We start from the raw sequence: 24,253 nt of genomic DNA on the forward strand, positions 1-24,253 counted from the left end.
TGGCAAACTAAATCAAAACACGTCAGACATAGTCGACTTTGGCGTCACGTCATCCTCTGAAATGATAACCTCGTGGCATCCAACATCGAAGTGCCAGGTAGAGCTGTGCTTAACTTGGTGTGCCAAATGGTCGTGTTATTCCATTACATGTTGTCTATGTCCAAAAATCAATCTCACGGGATAAAGTAAATAGCTTTGTGTCAAGTCAAGTCTTGAGACACTCGCAAGGAAATCAGGCCCATGACTCCTCCCAGCCCAAAACCTTCCTCCCACCAGCAAATGCCACACATGTCCTTTGGATATGAAGCGTCTACTCATCTCTATTCGGACCCCTAGGGACCTTTGGAACCAGGAACCAAAAAATCCCGCTTGCAACAATCAACCCTGCAACAATGGGCTGCAAAACACCTACCCCAGCACTCTGAGCAATAATGCCAGTGATCGAAGGGAAGAATGTACCTCCCGCTTGGGCAAGCACAAAGATAAACCCCAGTGCCACGGAGCGGATCTTGCGTGGGAAAAGCTTACTCGCGACACTGATGCCCGCAGGAATGAAAGGTCCCGAGACGAAGCCCATTAAACCCAGAGCAGTGGCAGATCCCGCGGTATTGGGTACTAGCCAGAAGACAAGATGTAGACCCAGAAGGAGGACGTTGTATAAGAGAACCATGCGCTGTTCGCCGAAGCGGTGTGTCGGTTCGGCAAGGAGCAAGCGGCCTAGCAATATCCCCCCATAGAAGCCCATCGGCACATAGCCCATTTTAGAGAGATCACCGCCGAGGACGGTGATGAGGTACTCGACGACCCAGCCTGGAGACGTTAGTGTAAACCATTCGAGAGAAGGGTGCAGATCCTGAATGTGGCTGCATGATACAAATGGTAATGTGAACGTACCTCCCGCAGTTAAAATGGCCCCCAGCTGAAGAAAAAATGACAGGGACAGCAGCCACAGGGCTTTGGATTGAACTGTTTGCTTCAACTCCTGGATAGCCGCTTTGCTTCGTCCTGAGTTACTGGAGTCGGTGGTCTTTCTGTGCATATCTCTCTGCCACAACGAGTCTCTGAAACCTACGACTACACCGACGACATTGACGAAGGCAATACCAATGACGGCAAAGAAGACCGCCCTCCAGCTCTGCACGCCACCGATGATGCCACCCTTAGACGCTATGGCTGTCGCTATCAAGGGACCTTGAAAGAGCGCACCGTGAATCAGACTTTGTGCTAAAGGGGATGGTGTGCCGACTCACCTACTAACAGACCAGCGGCATAGCTGCCATGGATGAACCCAAGCCACCTGTGGGCAAGCGCAAGGCTACTCACAAACGTGTTCGAGTGCGAATCCTGCAACGCCATACCCACAGCCTGCACGAAAAACGACACACAATACAAAGGAAAGGGCCCCCATGGCCTCATGCAATGAGAGATAAGCTGCAGAAGGGCGCCAACGCCGAGGATGAAGCCGAGCGGGAAGTACTTGGCAAAGATTGGGTTGAGAACCGCAGCGAGTGCCCAGCCGACGAAGGTGCAGGCGTACCTAGGGCTATCAGTGGTGCTTTCTTTAACTGTGAATTAGGAATTATCACGCACATGATCGCGATCTCTCCTGTTCCTACCTCAAACCCCGTTAAGATGTACGGGATCAAGGGCCCCAGAGTACCATCGTTTACTCCAGAGATAAAAAACGAGTAGCCGCTTACGACTATTTTTAGTCCCGGCGTCTTGGGTGTGGTTTCCGTTGGTTCGTTTTGCGGTGCTGCATGGTTCGCCAACGGCCGACCTGTCGTCTTCTGTCCAACATCCCGGAGTTCGTGGGCCGGAGGAAGATGTGAATGTGGCGCTTCTTCTGACGTAGCAATCCGAGTAGACATTTCTACGTGCTAGGCCAAAACTCCAGCTTTAAAAGTCCCAGGCCATGTGAGAAAAGAGTAAAACCCAGACACGAGACATTATAGCAGATAAAAGATTTGGAGGTCGGGGTCATGATCTGGAGTAGTTGATCGGTCTGGGGTTGTTAGAGAGGAGGTGTGGGGTTCGGCCCCAGCATCCCCGAGTCGAATTGGGATTCTCAGACACACATCTCATCCACACATCTCATCCACATCCTCTCAATGACCAGACGCACTTGACCTTTCCCCTACGTTAGAGAGAAGATCGATAGGATTGGCTAAAGATATATGCTAGGTGTGGCGTGTCATGCTGGACCAGAGGGAGTTGAAAGTTACACTTACTGAAAGCCAGCTAGAGTCTGCAGTCGATTAGGTCAAATGAAAAGGCATTATTTGACACAAAGATAAAATGTGGAAAATGTGTTCTTGAAATTATATATAGGTAGATAGGTATCATCCAAGATTGTCTCCAATCATTTGCCTTTATGTGCAATTCTGTTTCGGGGTTGATATCCATCTAATAAACTCATACTTTTCAGCGGGGGAAAAATTTCAAATATACCAGTCACCCAATTACATCTTATATACTGAAAGGCGGCTACCGCTGCCACAAAATTCAGTGTTGTTACCTAAGCAAAGCATATTGCAATCACTCGCAGGCGCCGATAGGGACGCAGCCGGCAATGCGTTACCGCAGTAGCACTCGCCGCTGTACTCTGTGCCAAAGTAGGTGAAGCCCTGGCAAAAGTTGGCACATACGGTGTTGGTCATTTTGTCCGACGCCATGGCCTTGAGATCCAAGGCGCGTCCGCCTTGGGCTGGTTCTGTCTTGCAGCCGAGGAAAGTGTAAGCTCCTATAGTTGTTGGTTGGCTAGGGGCAACGACCTTCTTCTCTCTGGAATATAGGGTAAGCCTGTTCCCGCCACCGCAGTATTGGTACTGGTTGCCGCTGCAAGGCATACTGCAGTCGGACAAAGCAGCCGAAGAGCTAGATGACGCGAGGATGTCGCCGCAGTAGCATTCTCCGCTATATTCCGTTCCGAAATACTTGTAGTCGGAACAGAAAGATGCACAATTCTCGAGTGTCATATTATCATGAGAGCTATAGCCTTTTTGGCTGAGTGCACGAACACCATCGCCCTCTGTGTGGCAGCCCGTCAAGTTGAACGCAGCAATAGTCGGGACATTGGCAAGCGTAGGAATAGTGCTTGAGGCGCTGGAAGAGGTGGTACTAGAGACGACACTGCTGCTCGACGATACCAGAGTGCTACTGGTTGATGAAGTCTGACTGCTGGAGGTTATGCTGCTGGTAGACGACAAAACGCTGCTGGAGGATGTCGAGCTACTAGCTGTTGTACTACTGCTTGAGATTGTGCTGCTGCTTGAGATTGTGCTGCTGCTCGACGATACCAGAGTGCTACTGGTTGATGAAGTCTGACTGCTGGAAGTTATGCTGCTGGTAGACGACAAAACGCTGCTGGAGGATGTCGAGCTACTAGCTGTTGTACTACTGCTTGAGATCGTGCTGCTGCTGCTTGAGATTGTGCTGCTGCTTGAGATTGTGCTGCTGCTTGAGATTGTGCTGCTGGAGGATGTCGAGCTGCTAGCTGTTGTACTACTGCTTGAGATTGTGCTGCTGCTTGAGATTGTGCTGCTGCTTGAGATTGTGCTGCTGGAGGATGTCGAGCTGCTAGCTGTTGTACTACTGCTTGAGATTGTGCTGCTGCTTGAGATTGTGCTGCTGCTGGTGGATGTCGAGCTAGTAGAGGATGTTATGCTACTGCTTGAGGATGTTGTGCTGCTAGAGATACTACTGCTGCTGCTGGATGACGTAACGCTGCTGGAGATAGTACTGGTGCTACTGGACGACACGGCGATGCCGCTCGAGATGACCGCAGTGCTGAAGGTGGTCGGTGCGGTGGTCGAAGACCCAGTGAACGAGACGCTGGAAGATGTGAAAGAACTACTGCTTGCTAGGGCACTGAAAGTGCTTGACGGGACAAGAGAGCTGCTAGGGGAGCCAAAAGAACCAGTTGGGACGGAAGAACTGCTGCCGGACGTAGTAGTCGTAGTCGAAACCGTCGGAACAGACAAGGTGGAAGAGGCACTGCCCAATTTGTACAAATCAAGCCGGTTTCCGTCACCGCAGTACTGGTATGGGTTGCCAGCACACTTCATGTTGCACTCGGTGGTGGGGGCGGGTTTGCTATCGCCTTGCAGGCTGTTGTCGCAATAGCCTGTACATATGTCAGAGTGGTTTCGTTCAAGAAATTCAGCCTTTACTTACATTCGCGACCATATTCAGTGCCAAAATACGCATAGCCGGAACAGAATGCGGCACATTTCTCCAGAGTCATGTCATCCGACGCTGACTGCGCGGCCTGCAGGGCTCGGACGCCTGTGGCCTCGGTTTGACAACCCACGAAGGAATACCTACCAATGTATGGAACGTGGGCAAGCGTAGCAGTCGGAGCGGGAGTTGAAGTGCTGGTCCGCGTAGCCGTGGTGGAGTAAAGTTCGATTCGGTTGCCTGCACCACAGTACTCTGTCGAATCTCCCGAACAGACAAAGTTGCAGTCACTCAAAGGCGCCGAAGTGCTGGAAGCGTCCAAATCGTTTCCGCAGTAACACTCTCGGCCATATTCAGTACCCCAATAGTCAAAGCCGGTGCAATTTGCCATACAGCTTTCAAGGGTCATTCCGTCGTAGGCGAAAGAGGCGCCCTTTAGAGCACGTCCGTTTGGAACCTCATTCCAGCAGGAAACAAGCTTGTATCCGCCAACGGTATCGCGATGACGGAGTGTGGCAGTTGGAACCGCACTGGACGTGCGTGATGGTACAATGGAGGAAACGGTGACGCTGCTGCATGTGCTACCACCAGACCAAGCCGCGCAACCACCGCCAATGATGTTGGCCTTCTTGAAAGAGTCGATCATCGCGTTTGAGTCATCACCGCTGATAAAATCCATGGTGGATTCGGCGCTGATACCGCCAGGGATGTTTGTAGTCACAGTAAAGAAAGTGTAGGCTCCTCGACAGTCTCCTCTGGTCATATCGAGGGTCATATTGCTCAGGAGCGGCACGGGGCTCATATCAGCTTGCTTTATCTTGTATGAGATAGCAAGTTTGACGGGAAGATTTATCCGGTCGTTGCGGACTGCGGCGACGAAAGTAGCATCGCCAGTCCTTTGATTCAGGCAGCTTTGACTCTTCTGAAGGAAGATACCATCCTGGAGGGGGTAACCGTTGCCATTGTTGTCAAACAATGTGCTAGTGCCGTCATTTTTATTGATAGTGACAGTAAAGGATGAGATGCCGAAGCTGAGGGGGATATTTTGTCCTGAGATGGGAAACCAGGCAAAGGTATCCTCCAGACCCCTAGAGATTCCCTGAAGACGGATGTTGAAGGTACAGTCTGTAGACCCACAGTTGGTACCCCCATTTCGGTTCTTGTAGTTGATGGTGAGGCTAGCAATATTGGCGGTCGGGAGTTGAGTTGTGCGAACACGGATGTATCCCGAAAGCTGCATGCTGGACGCCGACAGGAGGTTGAGCTGCAGTCCGACTGGCTTAACTTGATAGGGCCGAATAGGATCTCCAAGGGTCACGCCGGGTGGCACAACATTAATCATCTTTTCGAATACAGTTTTGCATACCGAGTTGAAGGAAGCGGCATCGGCCATGGCGCGTACTGTTGCATTGTTATCAGAGTTGAAGACCCTGAAATCGGAATTCTTCTTTTTCGCCGTTCCAGGCACAACAACCAGTGGATTGGTGGTCGATCCGTCGAGATATTCAGTGACAACTTTAGGATCAAAAACGGCATCGGTCGAGTCGAAGGTAAGAACGTCGTTTTGGTACGTGTTGGCAGGGACGATGTCGCTATTTTCGGAGGAATGAACACCACCAATGGTATGACCGCACGCTGTTACCTGAATCATCTCTTGGGGGGAGAAGCCCAGGCGCAAGAATTGATTCCTAAAGGTTGTGATATCGTTTTGAGGCTGAGGTACACCAGGGTTGCCCTTTTTATCTGCATCTCGACGACCAGCTCGAATGGAGACAGAGGGTCCACCGCAAGATAGAACAGATGTATAAACACCGAGAGCAATGAGGTCCGACATGCTACTTTTCCGCGTCATATAGGGAGACATAAATGTCAAAGTTGTGTTGAAGCCTGAGCCTGTGTTCTCACTTTTTGGCCCTAACTCATACTGTATAGATGCATCCAAGCCTCCGAAATTTTGGTAAATATTCGCAGTCGACATGTCGTGGAAGGCAGTTCTCAACCATTCAGCGGCGTTTTTGCGCCCGGCGCCGGAAACCTCGCGGGTGCACGGATTGACAGTATCGGAAAATTTGCGTGAGTTTACCAATGCTGTTTGATACATAATCTCCTCCAATTCGTCAATATCAGAAGGCCATGTTGGGTCAGCTGTGACCTGAGCTGCTAAGCCGAGGAGGCTTAGCAGCAATGTTGTGTCAACCTTCATATTGAAGTTCGAAATGCCAGGCACAAATGTTAACGATAGTAGTGTCTTTTGGCAATGAGAATAAGTGAATGACTTGATCGGCCGCAAGTATACGGCTTGATCCTTGGATTAAGGTACTAGAATGACAAACACGCCTGAAGAGAACGGAAGGGGTGAGGAAGGAAACAAGGTGGAAGACGTGAAGTAGAAAAGGGAAGGAGAGAAGGCCACCCAGCCGTTTGATGAGAAGAACATAGTGAAGGAAATTAATAGACGGAAGAGAAAAGACAAAGAAACCCGGTGCTTCCAGGCCGCGGAAGCTTTGCGCCAACGCGTAGCGGGAAGGGCAGACTAGTAAAACGGAACGTGGGAGCATGCCGAGAGACGAAGCACCCAGCCGGACGGTATAAGCGGCAAGATAGGCGATCTAGGCAACCTGGGCGCAAGTATCGCCAGAAAAGGTGGCAAACTCCGTTATTAGTTAGCGTCATGGGAGATGGCGGAACAGCTTGTGCTTTGGTCCATTGTTGTAGTTGTATCGTGGATGAATGATGGCAGGTGGTGCTCCGTATTTTTGGCTTGTAAAGCCAAGCATGCCAGGATCCCCATCTTTCCCTATCGGCATTGGCGCTGTTTTCGCATTGGATGATGGAAGCACAAAGGGGTATCTACCGCCGTTGATTGGCTGCGGACAATTTGTGGCTTCTGACGGCGGCAGCCGCTGTGAAGGAATCGTCCAGGGCAGCCGAAGTGATCCCTGCCCCTGATCAACGCTTACTTTCTTGTGCAGTGCCCTGAAATGGCCTTGAACGAATTCGCTGGGTCAAATGGCGTTACGAACAGCAAATTGTACCTTGCATCTCTGGCCAGCCGGCCCTCGTAGCTGGGAAAGGCACCCAAATCTGTTGCGACGGGAGAAAGCGCCGCCCACCCCGGCTCCTTGCTCTACCAGTATCTTGCCGTTTGGCTGGTCTATGTTATCGTCTTGAGCAGCCCTTGCTGTCAACTACGAGCTATTTGATGCCGTGGCTTACATGGCGTCCAGCTGAAACCGCAAATGCTGGGCACTTATGTTTTTACTGGTTATATTGCACGTTGCGTAATCCATCTACAGGAGAACATTCCCGGCCCGTTGTAACTATTTTGCTTCAAGCCCAACGTTTTGTTCAGTTCAAAGAGCTGCTGACACACAGACAGTTGGGATACAACTGTACCGCCGGCTTCGACAGCATCCATACCATATTGCAGAATTGTCCTTGAGATGCTGAATCCAAAGACTGCGGGAAAGGGCGATTCGTCTTGCTTAAACGGCATATTTGTCGTGTCCATGTCAGTATCCTGGATGCGCTTAATCAAAATACCTTCGACCACCATCAAACACTGACACATATTTTTAACATGGTGCATTTGAACTGTACAGTACGGATTACCCTCCTTCTCTAACTCACTAACTCCTCGAAGTTAGCCAACCTTGCAAATCCTGCTCTTCACTTCTTAGTTCACATAGACACCGAGGTACCCACCCATCACTTCCTGCTGAGGTTCAATCGGTCAACGTCGCTGCTGTCATAAAGAAATATCGCCAAGGCGCCGTTGTGGTGTCAAACATTACGCGACTTTTCCCTCTCCACTTCACGATATTCTTTCAGGCCAATAATCGGAAAACTCGCGTGTTCAAATTGGGAGGGGACGCCTCAGTGGTCATAGCGGCACACGGTGTCTCCTGCTAGTGGAAACGGACTATCAATTTCTTCTCTTGAAAAGGGGATGGGGTATCTATTATCAACTAGTGGCTAGATAGTTGCGCCAAGGCCTTGGACAAATTAATAAGTCGACGCCGCCACCTCTTCGATATCAGGACGCGTGGATCGCGACTTATGGACTGGGCGGCATTCTTTATTCCAGGAAACGCTTGGTTGAACAACAAGCAGTGCACGACAACAATCGAAAACGTATTTCCCCGCAGTGACGACTCAACGACAAGGCTGAACAAAGACATGTCACGCTACACCTATGAGACATTCAACTACAGGGCACAAAGAGAACTCTATGTTCAAGCCCGTCTTTCCCAGACCCCGCAAGAAATTCATCGTCAGCATGAATGGACAAGTTGCTGGACAAAGCCTCCATACAATGTACACCATGGAGAGTCGTAAAACTGACGCGGGTTTGGGTACGAGCCATACTTCGCAAACAATGGGACTATCGTAGCTTCCTCAAAGTCCGACGCAAGATAAAGCGCATTGCCGTTACACATAGAAGGACACCTAGGCCTGTCACGAATAGCGGAAAGCTGATTGTGTTGGCGGCAAACAACCGAGTCCCTGGTGTGGTACTTTCGGAAAGAAACTACTAGCTAGCTGATCCAGAATGCAAACACAGTCATCGAGGATTACGGGCAGCAGACCCCACAATGCCGCTACTGCAAACCCCGCGGAACCCAGGCGGTTGCTCAGTCCGGAGGCCGGACAGAAGCCGGCCCATAGCCCGCCTCCGAACACTTCGTCCGAAGTTCAGCTATCTGCAAACATGCCCAGCAGCAGAAATCCAAGTCTCCCCGGATCATTACAGTGTCTCGGCGGAAGGTGGAGAGAACGCTGCGAATACGGGCTATAAGACGCTAATATAGGGGACATTTCCAAGATACGACGTTGAATTTACATAAGCGACGACATATCAAGTGTTATCCAAGATCCCTGGGTTATATCCTTGTGCAGAACCAGACAGATTAGTTCAGACTAGATTCAAAACATGCCCCCGAATGAAATATGAATTGAGTTGTCAATTCAGGCGCAAGCCAACATCTTCACTTGTGTGGAGAAATGGGGTTCCCCGTACAAGCCGTTAATCATCGGTATTTGTGCTCTTACCTTGAGGTAGCCGGCGTTTATCTGTACACCAACGTGCGTCGCCGTTCCCAGCACTGAATTAGGTTTTCGGCACCTGTTCAGTTGAATCGTCTGATTAGCGACCGTATCACTAAGGCGCCGAAAAAGTCTTGAGCGCGAGTGCAACACAAACAAAGCCAAGAACGACGGTGGTGACATAATACGAACAGAGTTTGATCGCATCACCTGCGACTTAATGTCCAGTTCGGCAAAGCTGAACCACCCGTTCGTTCTGGGCAAAGCTTGGCAGAGACGGTTGCGGTTGTCCACCGACCACGCAGCCATTTTGTTTGTTGTTCCATTGATTTGTCTCTCCCCGCATCAAAAAAATTGATTAGCTGGTTTGTTTCTGTTCGCTACAGTTCGAAATGCTGTGACTTGATTGACACGGAATATGGGCTTCATTGCAAGGGAACCGAACTGCTAAGAAACAAAGCTAGTCATTCCCCTCTCCATCCGGGGAAATCCTGGAAGACATAGGGGAAACCGCTCAGCTCAGGACACCGGAGAAACAATTCCAGACGACAATCTTCGGGCTAGAATGGCCACTGGACATGCCAATTATTTCATCGACAGGACTAACCTTGCAGCTGAGGTATTAGCCTGTCACTGATCTTCAGCAGCCGGGTTGTGATCATCAAGCCGAGACATGGTGGGCAACACGTGTATACATACATTCAATTCTCCAGGCGCACCAAAATCGGACCCAGCGGGTCGACTCAGTCTCAGCTAGAAAAAGAAAATTCAATGTGCAGCAGGAGGAGGAAGTCTGGGCAATTCAGGCTGCTTCAAACGCGATGTCGGAAGTCCAAGGCTGGTCGGAAACGCCTATGGTATGACATCCTTATAACGAACTTCTCAATATCCAGGATGCTACAGGGCGATGCTATCCATAGATCCCCAGTCTTGAACCAAGAAAGAGGATTAAAAATTCTGCTGTCCTTTGACTTTGGTAGTTGAAAGTATCCCTAGTTTCCTTGTTTCCTTTAGTCATGAACACCACCATCAACGCCAACCTGGGGGTCTTGGGCATTCCGGGTGCGCCGTGGGAAACCCACCCTCTCGTGATGAACACTCTTCAAACAGGAAGACCCTGGAGCTACGGATCCCGAGTTCAGGTCCGCCTCGGCAAAGCCACACTGATGCAACTGGCTCCGTGGCCGTGCCGTGGAGGTGTGGAGATGCCGTCCAGCATCCGATCCAATCACATTGCTACCTGCCCATCCAAGACGTCTGACATCATCATAGCACCCCATTGTCCCCACCACTCAAGAGTTCCCATCAGCCACAACCTTCCTCGTCATCATCCGCGAACAGCGCCCCATACCAAGACCTGACGCTTTTACTCCGTCATTCTATTTGTCCAGACTGTGTAGGATGTAGAACATAATAGGCTGCTTGTGTCTTTCGGTACAGAATAATGGGCCGAGAATAGATAAAACCCTGGTCAGGCCTGTGCCTTGCCACGATCTACGCAATGCGGGATCGGCAGACAGACCCATCCACACCACTGCCGGCAGCCGGGAGGAGAGAAGTTGGATTTTAAGTATTAAGGGTCTACTGCTCCCTCCCATCATTCGCTTAAAGAAGCTTCTTGTCCTGCTCTGTCACCGCCATCGAATATTTCATCCAAGTATAAGAGGTGTATCGACTGCAAACAAACCGTTATCTCTTAAATTGTCCCACACATTAACCAAGCAATACCCAACAAGCTCGACTGAGAGTCCACATCAAATCTACCAACATGGCATTTGCCCTGAAATTCCTCCAGTGGTTCGTCCGAGGCGTCCAGTTCGGTTCATCGGCCCTCATCCTCGGCATATATTCCTACTTCCTTGCGACACTCCACAATCATGACCTTCCCATAGCAACTTCTATTCGCGCTGTCGAGGGTATTTCCGGCGCCGCAACGCTATACACCCTCATAGGACTGCTTCTGCTATGCTGCTTGGCAGGTCATGCCTTTACCTCCTTCATCGCCATCGTCCTTGACGTCGCCTTCATTGGTGCGTACATTTACGTCGCCGTCGCCAACAAAGATGGCGCCAATTCCTGCTCCGGCTTCGTCAACACTCCCTTCGGCGACGGCCCTGCAGACGGAGAGCCTACCAACACCGGAAGTGATGGCTGGACTCACCTCCCCAGCCTGCGTACTGCTTGCAAGCTGCAGACTGCTTGCCTGGCTGTCTCCATTGTCGCAATGTAAGTCGCACCTAGATCCGTATCTTAATCTGTCTGTAACGGAGCCTAACATGAAAACCAGTATCTTCTTTATCATCTCTATCCTAGTCGAGGTCGCACTCGCCCGCCATCATCGCAAGGAAAAGCGTTTTGGTCCTAGCCCCAAGAACAACTACACTTCTGGTTCCGGCTCTCGAGGAGGCTTCCTCAGCAGTTTCCGCCGTCGTGGCCGCCAGGATACTGTCACTAACGACAACACGCTCCCTGTCCACACCACCCCCGATCAGGTCCGTAACAGCTATGCCACCGAGACTACCGCTGTCGGCCATGACAACGGATACCCCAAGTATGAAGGTACCTACGGCAATACCGCCACTAACGGCTACGGCCACGGCCATGAAACCGGCACCACGCAGCCTCCTCATGGCTATCACTACAACGATGGTACTTACGACAGAGTCTAAGCGACTCAACGTACGACTTGGCCATCTGGGATGGATGATAAAAATCAAGAAACTACCTACCAAAACTTAATAAGTTGTAAAACAATGAGATGAAACTGGAAAGGATGAAATTATACCCTGGGACCATGGAGTCTGGCAAGGCATGTCGTGACACGACGACACGTATCCACTAGATTAATAGTTACGAATCAAATGAACAGTCACTTTAACCAGTTATGCTACCTTGGTGTTATGATCATTGTGGAAATTATTCCAGTTGCTTCAGTGGTATTGGCGTTAATGTCATGATGTTTACGTTCAGCCATGGCTGATCTAGGTAAGATAATTGTAGAGAACATAAAAGGAGCTACTTATTGCCCCAGTGTGCCCGATACGCTGCTCTCGATTGTAAAATCCAGGGGTGATCGTTATCAGTAACCTAGACCCGACACTTGGCCAGGCGTTAGCAAACGTTAAAGAAAGTAAAGGGCAGTCATGACCATCCGGCTGCCTCGTGCTCCCACTCACTGTTTACGCCCTCCTCGCTTCCCACATCGGCCCAGTTCATATCCAGCTTTTCTAGCTCCCTCGTGAAAAAATCTTGTTCCTCGCGTAGCGCAGCCCGCAGCTCGGCCGCAATCTTGTCCGGGTATCTACGGACATTGAACCAGTGCGTCAAGCTACGCAGTGCCTGCTCCAACGGGAGCGCCGAGTCGACCTCGGCGTCGATGTCGCTGCCAGCGAGCCACTCATCGCGCAGTTCTGGCCTGCAGTGCAGGTAGACTGCCGTGATGACACGCATGTTGCTTTGCCGCCACTTACGGCCGCAATAGGGCACTTGGTTCTTGAACAGCTTCAAAGTATAAAGCCGAAGTTCAGGTTGGGGGACCTTCAAAGACTTGCGAAGGATGTTCGCCGACTTATATTGTACCAGTAGAAGGTTTCTGTGAGCTTTGTGCTTGCAGATCTTTTGCATTATTCGGAGGTAATTGATGAGGGAAAAGAAATTTCTTCTTGAGAAGTCTGTGATAGGCTCATCCGGAAGGTCATTGACAGGATATCCGAGCTCGTCGACTTCGGGCCGGGCTACGGCCTGACCCTCGAGTTGGGAATTCCCGTCGCCTTGATGATGGACAGTGGTGGGCGGTCGAGGGGGTGAACGTCGTCTCTTAATAGGCGGTGGTGCCGCTTCATCTTCGCTCTCCTCCTCCGGTTCTGGCTGGGCGGCAGGCTTGTCCTTGTATTTCGAGCGCAAGTTGCAGAAGTGAAAGAAGCTAAATGATTAGCATGCTTGATGTTGCCTTGGAAGATGCCCACATACCTGTTCTCAAGCCGGTCGGTCTTGCTATCCACGACCTGCTGTATGTCTTGATGAGCAAACAGCTTCAGAACTAGGGGCAGGTAGTTCGAGTCGAGTAGAAGCTGTGTCATGTATTCAAACTTAAGGACGTCTATTATGTGTCAGTCTTGTCTTGGAAAAAAAAAGAGCGTAACCCCTTACGTGAAATCTTTAGCCATTTCAACAACAGTAGAAGAATTCCTGTAATGGCTTTAGTTGTGATCTCCCGCGATCGTGCAGCGTCAACTTCTTCTGGAGACATCTCCGGAAGTTCTGGAGGGCCACCTGAAACTGCGGAGGATGGGTCTTGGGGTTGCTGTTGCCTGTTTGGTCCAGGACCGCCGTTCACCATGCCATTGGCACCTCTTCCGGCCATGCTTGGATGCTGTTGAGCTGCAGCAGGCTGCGACAGAACAGCCGTAACGTTCAAGAGGATTGGCCTCAAAAGAACAATTACAAGTGACTGTAAATGAGGAAGAGATTCTTTCTGGAAACAAAGATTAACAGGGTATCAACGTGTAAACATTGTTGGTTCGAACTCACATAGAAGCTCTCAACAGCAAGCAGACGCTGTCTAACCTCATCGCTGACCTTTCCTGTCGGCCCACAGTCGATTTCCGGTTCCTGAACTGCATACCCGGCATCTCTCCGTTCCTCTGCTTTTGTCTCCGCCCTCAACGCGGCAATTTCTTGCTTCTCTTCAAGAGTGAGGCCGTCGAGGTCGAGTTCATCAACATCACTATCACTTCCATCTGTTTCCCAGCCTCTCTCAAACTTGAGGAAGCTCTCTCGTTCCTCCCAAAGTTGACGTGTAGCACGTGTCATTCGGACTCGTCTGGAGAACAGCTCGCCAGCTTCTAGAATCGACGCGGGTATGTCACTCCCCTCCCACTTTCGTCCCACAAGTTGTTCTTGTAGACCCGCGCCACCTTTCCCACCAGCACTATTGCTTGTGGCATCCAACGGGGGGTACATGAATGGAAAGTTTTGGTTCGTCTGATAATTCTGCTTTTTGCCGCCTTTGCCTCCAACGCCGGGGGATGGCGGCGGGGATGGTGCGGGTGTCGCAATATGTACAGGCTGATGCAAGATAGAAGCACCGCCGCTTTGCGTATTCGGGGGTGCTGGAAGAATACCATTGGAGGCACTATTCCTGGTAGGTTGATTTGGCAGTGGTGGTAGTAATGTATTCTTCTCCGGTTCGAGGGGAATCAGTGTCCGCGGTGGAACATAGGCCGGGTATTTGGAAGTAAGCTCTTGTCGGAAGACATGATAGTCTAGAGGCGATGCAGTAATGATGTCTTTGGACTTTGCATTGGGTGACTCAGCCGTCGCTCTTTTTGCCTCGTCAATCTCTTGGGTGCCACCTAGAACCAGGAGGATGGATTTCCAGTACAGGAGAAAGATCTTTTAAGGTTAGTTTGAACCTCGCATTAGATTACAACTCTTACCTGGTTTGAAGGCATCAGGTTGCCATCATCCCAGCGTAACTTAGAAGTTGCTATAGACATGAAGTCAACCAAACCCGGCTTCAAGGCGACTAGAACGAGTCAGCCACGTCTTCTTCGTAATTAATGAATAAGGCCTCGTTACGTAGTTTGGTTTTGGTGGCTTCAAGCTCTTTAGGAAAGCTCAGCGCTTCTTGAATGATGACATACATGATGGTCATCAGGTTTATGAGCTCGTCTTGAGCCTCCTGTGCGCCGCCAGGTTGAACAAGTCGCGGATCATCGGACCTAAGTTTTTAGCGGACAAACAAGTATCGAGGTTCGTTTGAGCATACCAGAAAATATCGAAACAATTTTGAACCGCCGTCCATACGGTAGCAATGCCATCAAGTGACGTTAGGAAAGTAATGCTTGATCGGATGGCTTCGAGCTGGGTAGCACTTGCGGCAGACCTCCTGTCTCCTACAGTTGCAGGCGTGGATGTGTCGCCCCATCTACCTAGCACCAAGTATAGTAGTTTGCCAATTGAAGCTGACCGCTGGGCTGGTTCTTTCACACGAAGCCCGTCCAAGGCGTCCTGTGTGAATTTTGTCCTCGTCTCGTATTGAGTCTCTTCCCAACTTGTCTGAATATCGTATTCATGCTGCCACTGCCACTCAAACGCTCGTTGAGCAGCATTGAGACGCACCCATTGCCAGAATTGGTAGACAAACCACTCGTCGATCTCCTCGTCGTGGGATCCCATATCGCTATAGACGAAGTCGTAGGCAACGGGGTCACCACGATTGAACTCGGCGACAATACGTCTTAGTTGGAATAGAGAAAGTGAATCGGTCGGCTGCGGCACGTCGAGTGGGGCAGGAGGCATCGGAGCTGGAGGGACAGACGCGGGTACCGGGACGGGCGTAGGCGCAGAAGAGTTTCGCTGCAGAGGCGGTCGAGACGCAGGTGGAGGAGACTTGTTCGACACCTCTGGCCCGACATCAGCAACGACAGCATCTGCGACATCGCCAGTCGGTGGCGGAGTTGGCTGTTCCGCAGCGTCGGAGCCATCGTTGGCAGCCCGCGAGGACCAGAGTGAATTCATCCTAAGAGGAGCGAAGCTATATCGAAAGTTGTTTCATGCTCTAAATACGACACTGCAGGTGGACCGCTATGGTTTGAAAGTGTTTCATTCGTAATGGTTAATCGAGAAACATTCGGAGACAACGTGTCAGCAAAGTGTCGAATCGCGTGACAAGGAAGTAGCTCATCTTTGAGCGTAGAGAGGAGGTCAAGAGCAACGCGGTAAAGATGCAGCCTCGAGTAGGATGCAGTTTGCGCCGCAGCTTATGATTGGCTGTAGCGTCGTTCTCTGAGATGGTTTGGCGGGGTGTGTGGCTGGATTTTGTGACCCTTAGCTTCAGCCTTCTAAAGTGGATCAGTTTAGTTGTGTGCTGCCTGGCTGTGAACTGAAGCTTGGTTGTATTGTGGTGCCTTATCAGTCTTATCGTGGCCCTAAAGATAGGTCATTGCTGCATTCAGTCGCCCATCTCGAATGCACCGATGGCTTTATCTTATCATTGGAACCAAAGTGGCAAGGAGCTCTTGAAACAATCACGCATACGGCTTTGGGCGCTCCTGTGGCTGCTCTTTGGTGACACTCGCCAGATCGCTTACAGCTGATGACTTGCCTGTCCCTGGCGTACTACCATCGCCAGGTTGTCAGAGTCAATCAGCGTTGAAGGTTGTGGACTGATCGTCTTCTGTCCCAAAATTGCGCAACAGTGTCACCCGACGTTACTCTCCACCAATCCAACAATTGCTTGTGCCTAAGACCAACAAATATTCAGTTTTAGTGAACATGTTTCGCGTCACGCAGACATCTACGAAGCCAATGCGATGCAAATGTGGTTTGTTGTGTCTCCTTGTCAAGTTGCGATGATGCTAGATAGGCCTACGAATACGCATACTGAGCACCGCGAAGTTGCCATGGCTTTCCATGGCCCGCTCTACATAGCACAAAACCCCTTGTCTTGCCCTTAAGGTTCCACATGCAGCGAGAGCAGTGCACGACGTCAGCGACATATCACAGTTCTGCAGAGGCCAGAACAAGCCACAGCGAGTGGACCACTAATCTTTTAATGGCAAGTGTCAAGTGGGCAGCTCGGTCCACCCCAGTGAATAAGCACCCAAATGCCGCAGTCATCACTAACACAAGACCCCGCCAGGTTGAAGGAGCTGCAGCTGCCCAGGCTCAGAGCCCGAAACCTACGCCTTCCAAGTCGCTGGCTTTTTGTCCGGTAACATCATCCTCCAAGTCACACTCCTTCGAACTCTCTTGTACGGACTACGGCATTTCCATATCCTGGAGATCCCGGCCACTTCCATTCATAAGTTGAGTTTTAGAGGGCGCAAAGCCATCTCTCTACATACGTTATTACCTCAGATGCCCTGATTACGAAAGCTGCGCAATAAGCCCCATCGACAAGAGCTTCCTGGCTAGAAGCGCATTCACCACAAACCCTTAGCCTTAGCTTGATGTGGTATACCACGATCGCAATCACAGAATACCCCAACGGTATTTTTCTTTCCTTTACCTTTACAATCTCGGCCTGGCAGTATCTGCGAACACGTAAGCGCCATTAACCTACCCCGCGCCCGCCGCGGCTCTTCCGGTTTTAAGTCTCTTTTGTCGCCGCCACATTCCTGACTCGACATGGGACCTGGCGACGTTGGTGAGGAGAAGCCAGGGAAGCGTGTCGGCTTTGAGGATGAAGATGTTCATTCCAGTGGAAGCGATGATGATTACCAGAATCCCGTTGAGGTAGGCAATATTAGTTCTTTCGTTCAAAGGGAAAGTGTCCCGCAATGAAAGCTAGCTAATGCTGCAATAATCACTAGGTCATGTTCGACCAGGGCAACCCATATCGCCGCAAGAGCTCTTTAGTAACTTCAGAGGCATCGCGGCCTTTGCCACGTCGTCCAAGCAAGAGAACCGAGTGCATTGTGCACCAATTTCTCGAGAGCCAGAGGAAGGCCCGCGATGCCGTCGCCTCTGCTAGTAACCACGGCTCTAGGTCCAATTCAGTATCAAGTGCCACTAAATCTTCGTCAGATTACTGTCATTATGGGCATCCAACTTATGAAAATTCTCGGCGACAACTAAGCGCAAAAGATGTTTCGGGAGAAACAGGCATGGCCAAAACTGTTGAGCCCAAAGGCCGTGTCGCCAAGAACAGAGCCGCCTTTCTGGCCGCTGATAGCCCCGAGGGTAGTGACGTAGGCCAGATTGATGAGAAGTCTTGGCGGAACGAGATCATCAAATCGCCGTCGCAAGTGGACCTGTCTCACGCCGACAACGATGATGAGCTTCATAGTCGGCTTCTCACTAAGAAGCAGCTGAGCGAAATGGCGTGGGGAGTGCGTGAGCTTAGCAGACGGCTGAGTAGCATGCGAATCAGGTTCCGTGTCAAGACCATCTTTGTCTTAACCAAAATCCACGACCCGGACTTGGTCATTCGCACTAGAGAGCTCGTCAAGTGGCTCCTCTCTCATGAGCGGGACGTTGAGTACACAGTGTACGTGGGAGGCAATTTCAAGGACAGCAAGAAGTTCAACGCCTCAGGACTCGTCGAAGAAGTCAAACAAGAGTTCGTTGAAGCTGGCAAGATGCAGGCCAACGACAGCAATGATGCCATTTCTAAGCGACTGAGGTACTGGGATGAAGACATGTGCCGGAATAGGCCACACATGTTCGATTTTGTCATCACGTTAGGAGGCGATGGCACTGTTCTCTACGTCAGCTGGCTATTTCAGCGCATTGTGCCTCCGGTTCTGAGCTTTGCCCTTGGCAGTCTTGGTTTTCTCACAAAATTCGACTTTGAAGAGCACAAATCCATTCTGACCAATGCATTCAACGAAGGTGTCACGGTCAGCTTGCGCCTGCGGTTTGAGGGAACAATCATGAGAAGCCAGCGAAGAAAGCAAGTGGCCGATGGGGAAGAGAGCAGCTCCAGCCAGGATGATGATGGAAGAAAGCCAGACCTGGTCGAGGAGCTTATTGGTGAAGAGAGGGAGGATGAGCATACGCATGTCCCAGACGGAACTTTTGAGATTCTAAATGAGATAGTGGTGGATCGCGGCCCAAACCCAAGTAAGCTCCCCTAACACCACCTCCCCGCCGGTTAGAGTATGGATTGCTGATACCGAGCCCAATAGCAATGTCATACACAGAAATATTCGGCGATGACGAACATTTTACTTCCGTCTTGGCGGATGGAATTTGTGTTTCGACTCCAACCGGTTCGACCGCCTACAACCTGGCGGCGGGCGGGTCCCTCTGCCACCCAGAAAATCCGGTTATGCTCGTCACCTCCATCTGCCCCCATACACTTTCCTTCAGGCCAATCATCCTTCCAGACACCATTGTGTTGCGCGTAGGCGTGCCCTACGACGCAAGAACTAATTCGTGGGCAAGCTTTGACGGCCGTGAACGCATGGAATTGTTCCCCGGCGACTATGTCACCATAAGCGCCAGCCGATACCCGTTTGCAAGCGTCCAGGCCCAGGGCCGGCGTAGCGAGGACTGGGTCAACAGCATTAGCGGCAAGTTGGGGTGGAATACACGGCAGAAGCAGAAGGCGTACAAGCAGTGGGAGAAGTAGTTCCTACCATTAGGAATGCCAGTGTTCATGAAATGAAATGAAAAACAAAGAAAGGAAAAGAGTTTCATGACGCATCAGCCCGAAGAAAACAACGGTCCAGGTAACTGTATCCCAAACACTCGTCTGTGTGTCGTGCTTAGCAACATCGTAAACGATGTGGTCAGGTGTTTACAGAAGTATAGACGATTTACACATTTAAAGTCATCACTATGTGCCGCTTGGCCGTTTGGAAACTTCCCACACTGCTACTGGTTGGTGTTGCGTGTCTATACGCCAATCACTACTTAAAACCCCAGACAAGCTTGCGAAGTCTGGCGACATCTCTTAAACACTTGGCGCCGAGTTAAAGATCGACCGTAGACAGATTCAAGCTTTTTTTCCTTCAGCGAGTGTAGGACATGCCTAGATGCGAAGAGGAAGTCTCAGGAGAAGAAGGGATATGAGACCTCTTGGCAACATCCGGTCTCTCCATCTGGCGCTATGGTTTAGTTTAACAGCTACTCCCGAAGTCGTATCCGGAGAAAAAAAGGATTACGACGCTGCTTCCCTGTATATCTAAACAACCGGTACATATCCAAAACTTACGATTCCCGGTTGAGCAAAGTCCTGGAGATGAGGGAACAGACGATACACCTTCCCTCGAGGCAAGCCACGCGAGCCACGTAAATGTGTTCAATGGGCAACGAGAAGAAGGCATTAGGAGATAACGGGACGACCCTCCTCTGCCCACCAGGAACCGCCATCAAAACAGGGACGGCTGTCGATCCACGCCCATCGAGAGAGAGAAATAAACACTGAGGAGATAATCCCTCCCCGCGAAAACCAAAATTGGGAGACCAAACAACCGGCCCGGCGTGACATACCCCTACTGGCCCTGCGATTACAAGGGAGAAGAGGCATGGGACTGCCGGAGAGCGCATCCATTTCCTGCTCGGTCAGCGCAGAAGCCCGAGCCTGTCGGGTGGCAGTCCGCGTCCTCCCACCTCAAGAGATCCGGGGTCTCCCCGGCACGTCTTGCCCCGTCAAGGATACAAAGAAACAAATCTTTTCCCCTATTGGTTATTCATAAACTGCAGGGTTGTCCCCCCGTCCCCTGGACGGCCAAACGCGGTTGAGGCTCTAGGCAACTTGTGACGATACTGCGACACCCCGGGGGGGGGGGGGGGGACGGTCCGATGTTTTGGAAGCAACACTTGAAATGGGCTCGTCACCCGTCTCACACGTTTACGACTCGGGAGCTGATCGCCGCACGTGCAATCACCTGCCGCAGCAGCAGGACGGGAGTGCCTTTGTTCTTCTTTTCTTCCCCGTCTTTCTGCAGTCTCCGATTCCGCTGCTATGAGTGTGTGCAATGCATCATGTACACTTCATGCAGAAACTGGGCCCATGAGAAGGAACGGTTGGCGCTCTTTCGCTTTTGGATGAAACTAAATCATTACCCGCTCCTTTTGCTTGCCTTTACAGAAATTTTCTATCGTGCAGCGCATACGAAAAGAAGAAAAGATGAAGTGAGACTACTGAATCGCTATGGCTCAAGATAGATGGAGGACATTGTTTTGATATGATGGGCTTGGCTTTGTTGGAAAGTAAGAGGTATTTTTTTCTTTTCCGAAATACAACTCGACCTTGAAGAGAAGGCTTTATTCCATATGCACTCAACTCCGCCGTTAAAACAAGTAAAGCCAAAAGTGTTGTTCAACTTTCGATGAAACGATGATGTACACGCCGCATGCTCGAGGGGATTTGTCTAGAACATCTCAACACCTACAACCCGTACAACCACACCTTTCCCAAAATACATTTGATATCATGACAGTAAATAGAAAAAAGAAATAGAAAAAGACAAGCTGAATCTGTATGAGACGAACCCGTCACTCAGCGAGGATCTCGACGTGAGGGATTAGGGCTGAGGCCGGGAGGGATCGTATTGATAAAAAGAAGCACCGTGAAAGACTTTCTTTTCAATTTGTGTGAAACATTTTGTGATGACTAGCACAGAGGAAGTCATTTACTGCTCATCCTCCTCGTCGGCCTCAGTCTCGACAAAGGTCATGGTGACGCCCTCGCCGCTAACGTTCAGGTTGACAGTATCGATGGCACCGCCACTGCCGCGCTTGGCCAGCTCGTCCTCGGCGCGCTTCACGATCTCATTGCTGACAGGGCTGACTTGACGGGCAACGGGGGCACCAGCAGGAATGGAAACCTCACGGGCAACCAGCTTCTCGGGGGTCATATCAACGCCTAATGACAGCATCAGTCAGCATACTGTGTGCGAAAACTCTCGGGACTTCTTGACCTGATTACTTACCAGCAGGAACTCCAGAACGGACGTACATGGTGGTGACCTTGGCACGACGGCGAGGCTGCTGCGACTCTTCAGAGCGAGCCTTGACCTTCTGCTGGGCAACAATAGCGGAGGCACCCTCAGGACGGCCCTGCTGAGGCTGGTTGGCCGGCTTGCCTCCCTCGGCACCACCACCGGCAGCACCTCCAGCAGCACCTCCAGCAGCACCACCCTGCTTGTTGACGTCGACGATCATGCCGACACCAGAGCCACCCTCACCAGTACCGAGCTGGACCGTAGGGCCCTTGGTAAGAGCTGCCTCGGCAAACTTCAGGGCGCGGTCAAAGCCAGCGAGGTCTCGCTTCTGGGGTGGGGCGCGGGCCTTGGTGAGCGAAACTCTGGGAGCGATCTCCTTGCCCATTCCTTGGAGAGCGGCGATGGCCTGGGCCTTGATTGATACAATTGTTAGCTGATATTGATCCCATAGCGTTCAGACGTCCGTGTGTATCCCATCTATCAAGGTCGACCAACGAATTCCGTTTTGATAAGTACTAACCTCGTCAATGCCGTTGCCCTCAGAAGCGGCGGTAACAGGGGTAGCAACATTGGCCGCAGCAGGAGCGGCGGGCTTGGGCTGCTGGTTGGGTTGCGCAGGTTGCGCAGGCTGCGCCGGTTGCTGAGGTTGTTGAGGGGTGGCAGGAGCAGCAGCCGGAGCGCCGGCGACACCTTGAGCAGCATTCACTGCGGCGCCCTCCAACACGCTCATCAACTGTGAGACATCGTTCCTACCACCGAAAGAAATCTCACCATCACCCACCACCAAGGCAGGGGAATAAGCACCAAGGTTGATGTTCAAGGGGAGAGCGTTGAGCTGGGCGGCAAGGCCAGCAACGGCGAAAACGTAACGGTTAACCATGTTGTCGGTATCTCTCGAGCTTGTTTATGCGTGTTTGTGTGTATGATTCGGATGAGCGACTCTGACAAGCAGCAAAGATCGGCCACGGGGGAAAGGAAGTTTGTCGAAATAAGTAATAAGCGTAGTTTAGTATAAAAGAGACACGACCAGCGGAAGAATAGAAGAAAGCTTAGAAGACAATCGAGAAGAGACAGGATACCAGTCGAGCACAGCTAAGGAAGAAGTGGAGGAAATCGTGACAGAAGAGTACGAGACTTTAGACTTCATATATTTCCCCACGAGCCAAGATTGATGGGCTAAGACTTGCAGACTAGCCACATGCTTGAGACACTGATGCCAAGTTGCCAAGAGATAGAGTACCGTCGAAAGCCTCAAGTTGGTCGTGGGGCCTCAGACAATAGCAAAGGGTGCTACTTTCCGGGGTAGGGCACTTGTTGGTCGAGTCGGTACAGAGACGCAGGGGTTGCCGCGTCGTCGACGAGGTGGGATTACCCAACTGGAAAGCTCCGAGGAGTGGCAAGGGACGGGGTGTTTTCGCGATGGACGAAAGGGCCTGGCTACGTTGGAGGCAGCGGCGCTGTCAAATGCTCAGAGTGAGGCCCAAGCAGCAAGCGAAGCAGTCGAGGCATGAAACGCAGGTGACACCAGAGGTAGGCGGCGGACCAATTGGGCATCCCAAGTCAGGATAACCATTTGGACTGTGCCCGCAGTCGAGGGTGAGATGTGAGGGCGATTCGAGACCATGCTTGAGAAAGAGGCCTGACTAGAAGGTCTTGGCATCGTCGCCGTAGCTCTATGCGATGGCCGAGAGATGTTAGGTAGTATGCCAATTTTGGCCCAGAGATCCACGCACTGATGCTGCCGAGACTGGGGGGATCCCTTGCAGGACACGCACCGAAGATCCGACTCGACACTCTGTAGGTGGATGCGGCAGTCAAGGGACGCGGTACTTCCAGTGTGGGTCAGTCGCTCTTGAGACCATGCCAAGAAGTTCTGCGATGGAAGGTGGGACGTGCACAGCGTTGATATTGCGGCTTCTTTCTTAATTACTACCCTTCTCTCTGGTTGTGCGGGTCTTTATGGGATGAAGTGGCGGACAGACGAGGGATTTGGAAGGGAAACGTGGTTCTGAGGCGTCGTCGACACGCATATACTGAGTTCGTCAAGGGGGGCGGATTCACCTCTTGGCGCTTGGCGGGTCGCTGTATGGCCGGTATCGTCTTCTGGCTGGGTTACAGTAGCCAAGACACACAAGAGATCTCCCCGGGTATTGGCATTGTCGGCAGCTGCAGCCACTGGAGCTCCAAGCCTGCCAAGGGCAATCATCGTCGATTGCCCGGTCATGTAAGCTCATATCCGCGGAACGGGCAGAGACAAGCCGGCTAAGAGGGCCGACAAACAACAACTGACGAGGCAAATGAATCGTTTGTTCAAAGGGTTGGCGATTCGTGTGGGCTTCCATAGCGAGGCGGCTGCTGGGATGGCGTCCCTTAGGAATGTTTCCCTTCCTCCCACAATTCCCGGTGGCGGTAGACGACAAGGCGGCTACTGGAGGGCGACTATGCCAAACGCATGAAAACCGTGCTCGGATGGTTTACTGATTGTCAAGTGTCAGGAGGAGACTTGAGAACCCCCGTGGGAACGGCGCGCAAAGCTCAGGGTCCAGTCCAGTTGTATTACATTGTACTGGGTAGGAATAGCTGGGATGCAATGCAGAGAGGACGGATGAGTTCGACCGAGCAGGGTC

At 51.3% G+C, this 24,253-nt stretch overlaps 6 protein-coding genes across 6 annotated transcripts; 2 read left to right on the forward strand and 4 right to left on the reverse strand.

Moving 5' to 3' along the window:
* Positions 1-310: 310 nt before the first annotated feature.
* On the reverse strand, positions 311-1,871 carry CTRU02_201933 (glucose and galactose transporter; the record flags this gene model as incomplete). The annotated part of the gene is made up of 4 exons (XM_070203949.1): positions 311-810; positions 895-1,179; positions 1,251-1,537; positions 1,591-1,871. 4 exons carry the CDS (start codon positions 1,869-1,871, stop codon positions 311-313), a joined length of 1,353 nt encoding a protein of 450 aa, XP_070062531.1.
* A 591-nt stretch (positions 1,872-2,462) lies between these two features.
* Positions 2,463-6,382, reverse strand: CTRU02_201934 (WSC domain containing protein; the record flags this gene model as incomplete). Its single annotated transcript, XM_036725290.1, has 2 exons — positions 2,463-4,126; positions 4,177-6,382. 2 exons carry the CDS (start codon positions 6,380-6,382, stop codon positions 2,463-2,465), a joined length of 3,870 nt encoding a protein of 1,289 aa, XP_036582968.1.
* Positions 6,383-10,993: 4,611 nt separating this feature from the next.
* CTRU02_201935 (uncharacterized protein) lies at positions 10,994-11,894 on the forward strand (the record flags this gene model as incomplete). Its single annotated transcript, XM_036725292.1, has 2 exons — positions 10,994-11,451; positions 11,513-11,894. 2 exons carry the CDS (start codon positions 10,994-10,996, stop codon positions 11,892-11,894), a joined length of 840 nt encoding a protein of 279 aa, XP_036582970.1.
* Positions 11,895-12,366: 472 nt separating this feature from the next.
* CTRU02_201936 (transmembrane hyphal anastomosis protein ham2 far11) lies at positions 12,367-15,747 on the reverse strand (the record flags this gene model as incomplete). Its single annotated transcript, XM_036725293.1, has 7 exons — positions 12,367-13,147; positions 13,195-13,324; positions 13,375-13,699; positions 13,756-14,619; positions 14,664-14,752; positions 14,806-14,948; positions 14,996-15,747. 7 exons carry the CDS (start codon positions 15,745-15,747, stop codon positions 12,367-12,369), a joined length of 3,084 nt encoding a protein of 1,027 aa, XP_036582971.1.
* Positions 15,748-17,358: 1,611 nt separating this feature from the next.
* CTRU02_201937 (putative NAD kinase) lies at positions 17,359-19,306 on the forward strand (the record flags this gene model as incomplete). Its single annotated transcript, XM_036725294.1, has 3 exons — positions 17,359-17,466; positions 17,544-18,795; positions 18,861-19,306. 3 exons carry the CDS (start codon positions 17,359-17,361, stop codon positions 19,304-19,306), a joined length of 1,806 nt encoding a protein of 601 aa, XP_036582972.1.
* A 2,008-nt stretch (positions 19,307-21,314) lies between these two features.
* On the reverse strand, positions 21,315-22,506 carry CTRU02_201938 (uncharacterized protein; the record flags this gene model as incomplete). Its single annotated transcript, XM_036725295.1, has 3 exons — positions 21,315-21,547; positions 21,615-22,038; positions 22,147-22,506. The coding sequence occupies 3 exons, from the start codon at positions 22,504-22,506 to the stop codon at positions 21,315-21,317; spliced, it is 1,017 nt and encodes a 338-aa protein (XP_036582973.1).
* Between the last annotated feature and the right edge of the window lie 1,747 nt (positions 22,507-24,253).

This window comes from Colletotrichum truncatum (genome assembly GCF_014235925.2).
Source record: "Colletotrichum truncatum strain CMES1059 chromosome Unknown Contig_0001, whole genome shotgun sequence".
Lineage (NCBI taxonomy): Eukaryota > Fungi > Ascomycota > Sordariomycetes > Glomerellales > Glomerellaceae > Colletotrichum > Colletotrichum truncatum.